The 7,583-nt window shown below is 64.2% G+C and overlaps 1 protein-coding gene across 1 annotated transcript in view; it reads right to left on the reverse strand.

The window, feature by feature from the left end:
• The window catches only part of FASN (fatty acid synthase), a 34,887-nt gene that overhangs the window by 16,521 nt on the left and 10,783 nt on the right, over positions 1-7,583 (reverse strand). Inside the window, exons 22-43 of the mRNA XM_010856543.1 lie at positions 7,460-7,580; positions 6,568-6,872; positions 5,872-6,264; positions 5,623-5,787; positions 5,386-5,504; positions 5,151-5,305; positions 4,797-5,000; positions 4,490-4,640; positions 4,226-4,404; positions 4,016-4,135; positions 3,619-3,741; positions 3,270-3,493; positions 2,983-3,184; positions 2,706-2,857; positions 2,504-2,595; positions 2,153-2,304; positions 1,825-2,067; positions 1,302-1,490; positions 846-1,076; positions 534-754; positions 356-454; positions 5-271 (exon numbers count right to left, since the gene is read on the reverse strand). Of these exons, the coding sequence (XP_010854845.1) occupies positions 5-271; positions 356-454; positions 534-754; positions 846-1,076; positions 1,302-1,490; positions 1,825-2,067; positions 2,153-2,304; positions 2,504-2,595; positions 2,706-2,857; positions 2,983-3,184; positions 3,270-3,493; positions 3,619-3,741; positions 4,016-4,135; positions 4,226-4,404; positions 4,490-4,640; positions 4,797-5,000; positions 5,151-5,305; positions 5,386-5,504; positions 5,623-5,787; positions 5,872-6,264; positions 6,568-6,872; positions 7,460-7,580 (4,107 nt within the window). The remainder of the gene's footprint in view (positions 1-4; positions 272-355; positions 455-533; positions 755-845; positions 1,077-1,301; positions 1,491-1,824; positions 2,068-2,152; positions 2,305-2,503; positions 2,596-2,705; positions 2,858-2,982; positions 3,185-3,269; positions 3,494-3,618; positions 3,742-4,015; positions 4,136-4,225; positions 4,405-4,489; positions 4,641-4,796; positions 5,001-5,150; positions 5,306-5,385; positions 5,505-5,622; positions 5,788-5,871; positions 6,265-6,567; positions 6,873-7,459; positions 7,581-7,583) is intronic.

The following is a 7,583-nucleotide window of genomic DNA, read 5'->3' on the forward strand; positions in this document are numbered from 1 at the left end:
ACACCTTGCCGTCGCACACCTGGGACAGATTGTAGTCGGCGCCCAGGCCCTCCTGGTAGGCGCTGCCCATCTTGGCGCGCAGCAGCGTCACGTTGCCGTGGTAGGTAGCCCGCGGCGTGTACTCCTCCGCGGCGCGCAGCTTGTGGTAGAAGGAACGCGCAGCAAAGCTGAGCGCGTGCCGGTCCAGGCCCGCGTGGCTCTGCACGATCAGCTCGACGGTGGCTGCCACACGCGCCTCCAGATCCCCGAGGGGCAGGAGGGCCTCCAGCACCTGTAGGACAGGACAGTGAGCGAGCAGCGCCGGGGGCGGGGGCGGGGGCATCGGGAGGCCGGGCCCCACGCCGGGTCGACTCACCCTACTATGCTCCGCCTCCGTGAACTGCTGCATGAAGAAGCACATGGCCTCGGCCTCGGCCTCTGCCTCGCAGCCGGGGTTCATCTTGGCCCGGTAGCTCTGCAAAGGGAGGAAGAGCTGTTGCAGTGGCAGGTACAAGGGGCTGGGCCTGCGGACTCCCGTCCGCTGCCGCACTCACCTGAGTGTAGGCCATCACGAAGGTGTGCGAGCCGTCAAACAGGAAGAGGCTGTTGTTCGTGGGGCCAGCGTTCTGCTGGGCCTGCAGCTGTGAGCACATCTCGAAAGCCACGCAGGCCCCGTAGGAGTAGCCAGCGATGCGGTAGGGCCCCTCTGGCTGCACTTGCCTGATGCACTCGATGTAGTAGGTGGCCAGGCTCTGGATGCTGTCCAGAGGTGCCGCTGCGGGCACAGCATGAGGCTTAGCCCTCGTCTGCAGGTGCCTTGCCATCCCCAACTCCCTGGGGGGCAGCCCCGTAGGCCCCTGACATACCTCCTGTACACTGTAGGCCATAGGTGGGGATGCTGAGCTTGGCGGCCAGGCTGTGGAACACGGTGGTGGAGCCCTCGATGGGGTGCACCAGGAAGAGGGGCCGCTCGGAGCTCTGCACCGAGTTGAGCCGTGTCAAGGTCGGGCCCTCGGGGTTCACCAGCAGGGTGCTCAGGTTCAGCTGGGTCTGCGACTGGGCAGGGCTGCCGAATTTGGGTGTGGAGTCCGTCAGCTCTGTGAAGAGGGGCAGATACCAGGGATGATACCATAGGGTCCCCTGCCACAAACACACAGACATGCACACCCGTCGGCCACGGGTGGCCAGGGCAGATGGGTGGGGGCGCTGGGCGCCCAAGGAGGCCTCTCAGGAAGGGGCCAGATGGACAAGCCCTGACCTGCTCGGAGGCCAAGAGCCCTGAGGGGACAGTGCTGCTTTGGGGACACCCCCTCCATACCTACCATCAGCTGTGCCAGCCTGCGCGGAAATCTCCTGCAGCTTGTGGATTGTGAGCTGCCGGATTTCCCGCATGGACAGCAGCAGGTTGTGCTCACGCTCTAGCATCTGGCGCACCTCCACGCCCATGAGTGAGTCGAGGCCAAGGTCTGAAAGCGAGCTGTCCAGGTTGACGGTGGCCAAGTCACGGATGCCTGGGGGGTGGGGAGGCAGCTCAGTTGGCAACGCGGGAGGGGCCCTGGGTGGGTATTGTACCCTGGACATGAGTTTGAGTAAACTCCAGGAGTTGGTGACGGACAGGGAGGCCTGGCATGCTGCGATTCACGGGGTCGCAAAGAGTCGGACAAGACTGAGCGACTGAACTGAACAGATGGTACCATGGGACCCACAGCCCCCACCCAACTCTGCACAGACCACCTATGCCTCTCCCTCCATGAGCAAGCCCAGCACGCCCCCCTTTGCAGCCTGGGAGACCAGACTCGGGAGACGAGTGTCTACCGGTGGCGAGGGGGCAGGGTGCTGCCTCACCCAGGATGTGAGTCACAGCCTTCACGAGGTCCTGGTGGCTGCCGCTGGGGCCACGGGATGTAGCCTTCTCTGCCAACACAAAGCTGCTCAGGACGGGGTGGGGCTGGTTCAGGAAGAGGTCTAGCACCTCCATGCAGGAGGTGATGCGCTGGGGCAGTGTCCCGCCGATGGCTTTGTCTTTAGTGCCCTTCAGCTCCATGAGGAGGCCCACGTCAGCAATCGCACCCCACTGCACGGCGAGGCCTGTGGGTGGGCAGTGGCGCTGTGGTGAGTCGGGGTAGTTATGAGGGTGGGACCGCACCAATCGGGGAGTGGCAGGTGGGCCCACCTGGGAGGCCGTCGTGCCGACGCTTCTCACATATGCGCTCCATGGTGGAGTTGGCGAACCCGTAGTTGGTCTGGCCGGCATTGCCACGCCCGCAGCTCACAGAGGAGAAGACCACGAAGTAGTCCAGCTCCGGGCATGCCTCCCGGGTCACCCTGTGGGTTCTTAAGTCACCCCCAGCCGGATTCCCCAGCCCCCCGGCTGTCATGCCCAGGACTCCTGCTTACCCGCCAAACCGCCTCCCCTTCCCTGGACCTGTGGTCAGACCCCAGCAGAGGCCCATGGCCAGGTCTCTGGACACCAGTGCAAGGGCTGTGCAGGGAGAAGGCGGGAGAGGAGAAGGGAGGAGCCCACCTGTCCAAGTTCAGGGTGCCATTGTACTTGGGCTTGTTGACGTCCTGGAAGAACTCAGGGGTCTGGTTATCCAGCATGGCATCTCTCAGGACCTGGGGTGAGGGGATCTTAGCACCTGCCTCGGCCCCAGGCCTTTGGAGGGCTTCTTAGGAGGGGCCCTTCCCTGGGCAGCTGGCTCCAGCCCCTCTAAAGCCGTCCTCACCACGGCCAGGTTGAAGATGCCTCCCACGGGCCCAAGCTGGGCGGCCTCAGTGATAAGGCTCCGGGTGCCATCCAGTGAGCTGACGTCGCTGGTGGACACCAGGACCTGCACACCCTGGCGTCTCCACTCGTGGACCTGCCTGGCTTGGTAGCCTATGGGACAGACAGTGGGAGGGGATGGGCAAATGAAGGTCTGGTCCCAAGCCTAGGTGCCCTGAGAGCACCATAAAGGGGTCTGAAGGAGGCTCTTCCCACTGCCCCACCCTCAGGCCACTCACCTGTGCGGATCCCAGAGCGGGAGGTCAGCACCAGCTTCTGGGCCCCTCGCTCCACGAGCCAGTGGGCCAGCTCTAGGCCAAAGCCACCCAGGCCCCCAGTGATGATGTAGCTCTTGTGGGCTGGGCAGAAGGTCTTGCACAAGGCCACCATCTGGGTGGGTTTGGTCCCGTGCAGCACCGCCTCCTGCTCTTCCTCACGTACCTGCAGCCCAAGCAGGGCCCCTGTTCACGCACTGCTGGCAGGGGCCAGGGCTGGGGCCAGAGACCCCCAGGGCCCCCCCACTCACCTGAATGACCACTTTGCCGATGTGTTTGCCCTGGGCCATGTAGCGGAAGGCGTCCTCCGCCTGGGTCCTGGGGAACACTGTTCGCTTGAGGGGCTGCACCACACCCTCCCGGATGCCCGCCTTCAGCAGTGTCGACACTTCCTGCCACATGGTGTTGTTTTCTTCAAAGAGAGAGTCCAGTAGGATCCCGTGGAAAGTCACGTTCTTCAGGAAGATGGCCATGCCTGGACAGGTGGGCAGGCGGGGGGCCTCACCACATAGCCCACAGCCTACCACCCTGCAGACCCCCACTCTGCCCAACAGCCCCCTGCCCACCCAGCCACCCACCAGGCCTGCCGCCCCATCTCACCCAGGGGGTGGTTTTTGGAAAGGTCAAATTTGCCAATTTCCAGGAATCGACCGTGCTGGGCCAGGCACCGCACACTGGCCTGAAGCTTCTCTTCCGCCAGGGAGTTGAGGACCAGGTCAGCACCTTGGGATGGGGGGCAAGCCGGGTCCCCATAGTGAAGGTCACAGCCCGGCCAACCTGACATGAGTCTGAAGGTCTAGACCCTGTCCCAGCATGGGCCAGCGTCTCCTCCAGCTTGGCTGGTGAGTGGGGGATGGGAGGAGGAGGGGGCTGAGGATACAGGCGGATGGTGGGTGGTGGTGATGGGGACCACTCACCCTTCTGAGTGGGGGATGGGAGGAGGAGGGGGCTGAGGATACAGGCGGATGGTGGGTGGTGAGTGATGGGGACCACTCACCCTTCCCGGCTGTGTGCCACAGCACATGCTGCTCAAAGGATGTGTCCCGGGAGTTGGCAAAGCTGGTTTCGTTGAGCTGGGGGAACCTGGACTGGAGGTATGCCCGCTTTTCGGCTGACCCTGGCAGAGAGAGGCACACCTGGTGAGTCTGGGCTTTAGCAGCGCTGCCAGGCAGACAATCCTGGGCTCTGGGAAGGGTTGGAGGCTTACCCACAGTGGTGAAAACACGGCAGCCCAGGCTGAGGGCGATGGCGATGGCAGCCTGGCCTACGCCGCCGGAGCCCGAGTGAATGAGCACTGTCTCGCCTGGCTGCATGCGCCCGCGGACCATCAGCGCGTAGTAGGCTGTGCTGTAGACAACGGGCACCGAGGCGGCCTCCTCCAGGGTCCTAAGGGCACAGTGCAGGGGTCAGCTCTGGCCTGATGCCCAGCCACGTCCATGTCGGGCCCCAGGTCCCAGCCCTGGTGACTCACCAGTTGGAAGGCACGTCCCACAGGAAGCTCTGAGGCACCAGAGTGGAGGTGGCCAGGCCTTCGGCGGGTACCAGCCCCATCACACGCTTCCCGCTGGCATCTCGGCCAGAGAACTCCATGCCTAGCAGGCAGTTCCGAGAGGCCCAATTTCCTGGGGGCAGATGGCGGGTGAGTGAGCCCCTGACCTCACTGGGAGGAGCCTCCCAGGTTCCTGAGCACTGTTGGGTGAGGACCCTTCTCGTCCCAGGCCCCGGCCCCGGGGTGGGGGGGTCTTTGTTCTGGTCCCCCTACCGTGGGCTGCCTGTACCTGGGATGGCGTCGGGGGACAGCTTGCCCGTGGCCAGCATGATGTCGCGGAAGTTGAGGGAGGCATAATAGATGGTGCAGAGCTGGAAGCCAGGGGCCGTGGGCTGGCTGTGGCGCAGAGGGGAGCAGACCCAGCGGATGGAAGACAGGTCCCCTCGGGTGAGGACATTTATGAAGGCATGCTCTGTCTGCTCCTCGGGCTTGTCTAGGGGGTGACAGAAAGTGGAGCCCCTAGGATCGCATGTGGCCCTGGCCTGGAGCAGGGCTTCCAGCCAGAGTCCTCTTGCCCTCTCCTCAGTCCACCCAGCTGGGAGGCGAGGAACCCGGAGGAGCAGGGCAGTCCCGGGGGGCTCACCTTGTTCCAGTGGGAAGTGGCGGAACGCTCCCCAGGCCCCATCACGGTAGACATTCATCACCAGGTCACTCTGGAGCACCTTCTGCAGCTCCAAGGACTTCGGGTCTGTCTCAGGGATGGGGGACGTGCTGTTGAGGTTAGACACCAGGACGCACCTGTGGGCAGCCAGACAGGTGAGGGGAGGCTGTGGTTGGGTCCCGGGGGCAAGGGGCACGTAGCGCAGTGGGCATCTCACCGAATCCGGTGCCCTTCAGGCTCTTTCCGGAGACAGTTCACCAAGCCCACGACCCCTGAGGTGGTGCAGCCAACAGCCATGAGCCATACGGGCCGGGAGGAGGAATCGGCCAGGATGTTCTGTAGAAGGATAAAGGAAGGGTTGACGAGGGAAGGGTTGCCTGATGGGGGGGATTCCCCCAGGTCCCGACACTGGAGCCGGGTCAGCCTGGCCTGGTAGGGGCTGGGAAGGACTGACCTTCAGGGAGTCAACCCACTGGAAGCTGGTGTCCTCCACAGGCAGGAAGATTGGGCTGTCAAGCGGGGCCAGCCGGCGGCACAGGAAGAGCACCGAGCCGTAGAAGGACTTCTTCAGGGCCACCAGGTGCAGGGACGCACCAGCAAACAGGCGCTCCCACTCATCCTGTGAGTTGAGGGGGTCAGGGCTCTGCAGCCTCCCGGTCCCGCCCCCCCAGCCCCATCCACCCAATCCCGGCTCCGCCTGTACCTGGCTCAGGAGGTGCCGTTGGCCTTGTTGTGGCTCAGGGCAAGTGAGGAAGGTGACAGTCTCTCCCAAGGGGTGTCCTCTGAGCAGCGTGTGCAGCAACAGGAAGCCTCCCTCCTTGAGGGCAGCCACCATATTGCCGACAGCCGTGGCCGGGTCACCGAGGCTGGCTAAGGCATAGTTGCACACCACGAGGTTGGCCCCACCCAGGTTGCTGGGGGCCGGGTCGGAGGGGTCCCACTGGCCCTGGGTTATATCGAGCTGCTGCAACTTGGCCTGGGCAGCCTCCAGGGCCTGGGGGTGGCGGTCAGTGGCTGTGTAGTCCAGCTCCAGCAGGGGCTGGGGGTTGAGCAGCGTGGGGATGCGGGAATACAGTTGGCCGTCACCAGCTAGCACCTGGGATGGAATAGCTTCTTGGATCAGCTGCCCCTGGGCAGGCGTCCCCCCACCTCAGCTGGGTGTTTCCCAGAAAGGCCCACCCACCGATTCTGCAGAGGTCATTGGCCAGTGCTGCCCTGCCCACCACACCCCTGGAACCAGTCCCTTCAGTGCCCCCTTCCCCTTCGGTGTCTGGGCAGCCTCAGCTCCATCTTGAGTTGGGCGACCTCACGTCTGAGAGGCCCCGGCCCTCCCTTAGGTTCGGGACTGCCGATATCTGAGTCCTTGGGCACTGGGCCTGCGGCCGCGCGGGACACCCACCTCCACCGCCTTCATCTTGAGGCTGGTCATGTTCTCCAGGGCAGTGTCCACGCACGCCTTGAGTGCTGGGGAGTTGAGGAGCCCACTGAGCAGGGGGTCATCACACAGCAGGGCTCTCTCCTGGGCTAGGATCTGGCCCATCTCCATCTGCAAGTTCCCGTTGAGTTGCAGCTGGCAGGCGGTGGCCAGCAGCCGAGGCAGGCCTTGCTGTGGGGCCTCCTGGGGAGCCTGGGCACCATCCAGCCCAGGAACCACCATCTTTATCCCCTGCTGGGCCACCTTGGTCTGCAGTGCCTGTGCCAGCCCTGGGGAGGGGAGAGTCACATGTCAGGGAAGAGCCTCAGCTGGGCTGGGGTTCCTGAAGCTCCCCCGACCAGGAACTAGTGACTGCTTGGAGCAGAACCCACTACCTGGTTCTGCCCACTGACGGAAGATAAGAGGGATGGAGTGGACTGTCCAGTCCTCCAGGGCTGGAAACTGGCACTGACCATTGGTACACTAGGTGGGCAAAGGGCAGCCCTGCCCCCCATGCAGCTGTGAGCCCCAGAGGATGGGTTCCCCAGAGGATGGGTTCCATGCTTTGCCGGCCCTGGCTGCCCCTCCCCAGCTCCCCCCACCATCCCGCACCCCTCAGCTTGGGCATGAGCCCTGGGTAGAGGGTGGTCTCACGCCTGTGCAGCTGGCTGGTGGTACAGACAAGAGGGGCGAAATCTGTCACCTCTCTGCCAAGGCCCCCTCTGAAGACATCAGCTCCAGGTAGGGGGAAGCCAGGGGCACTCACAGGGGAAGGCAGAGGTAGACCCCACACGTAGGAGAGGCTGTGATGGGATAACGGGGCCTGGGAACTGGGAGCTGGGCCCCGGGATGAGGGTGGTGGGTGCAAAAGACTCACCCACACACAGCTGCAGCTCCTCCTGCAGGGCCAGGTTCCCAGCCAGGCACCCAGTCTCCACGTGCGGTGTGAAGCAGAACTTCTCCAGGATGGGCACCAGCTGCTCCTGCTGATGCCGGGGGGC

Source organism: Bison bison, unplaced genomic scaffold (assembly GCF_000754665.1).
Source record: "Bison bison bison isolate TAMUID 2011002044 unplaced genomic scaffold, Bison_UMD1.0 scf7180017864371, whole genome shotgun sequence".
Classification (NCBI taxonomy): domain Eukaryota; kingdom Metazoa; phylum Chordata; class Mammalia; order Artiodactyla; family Bovidae; genus Bison; species Bison bison.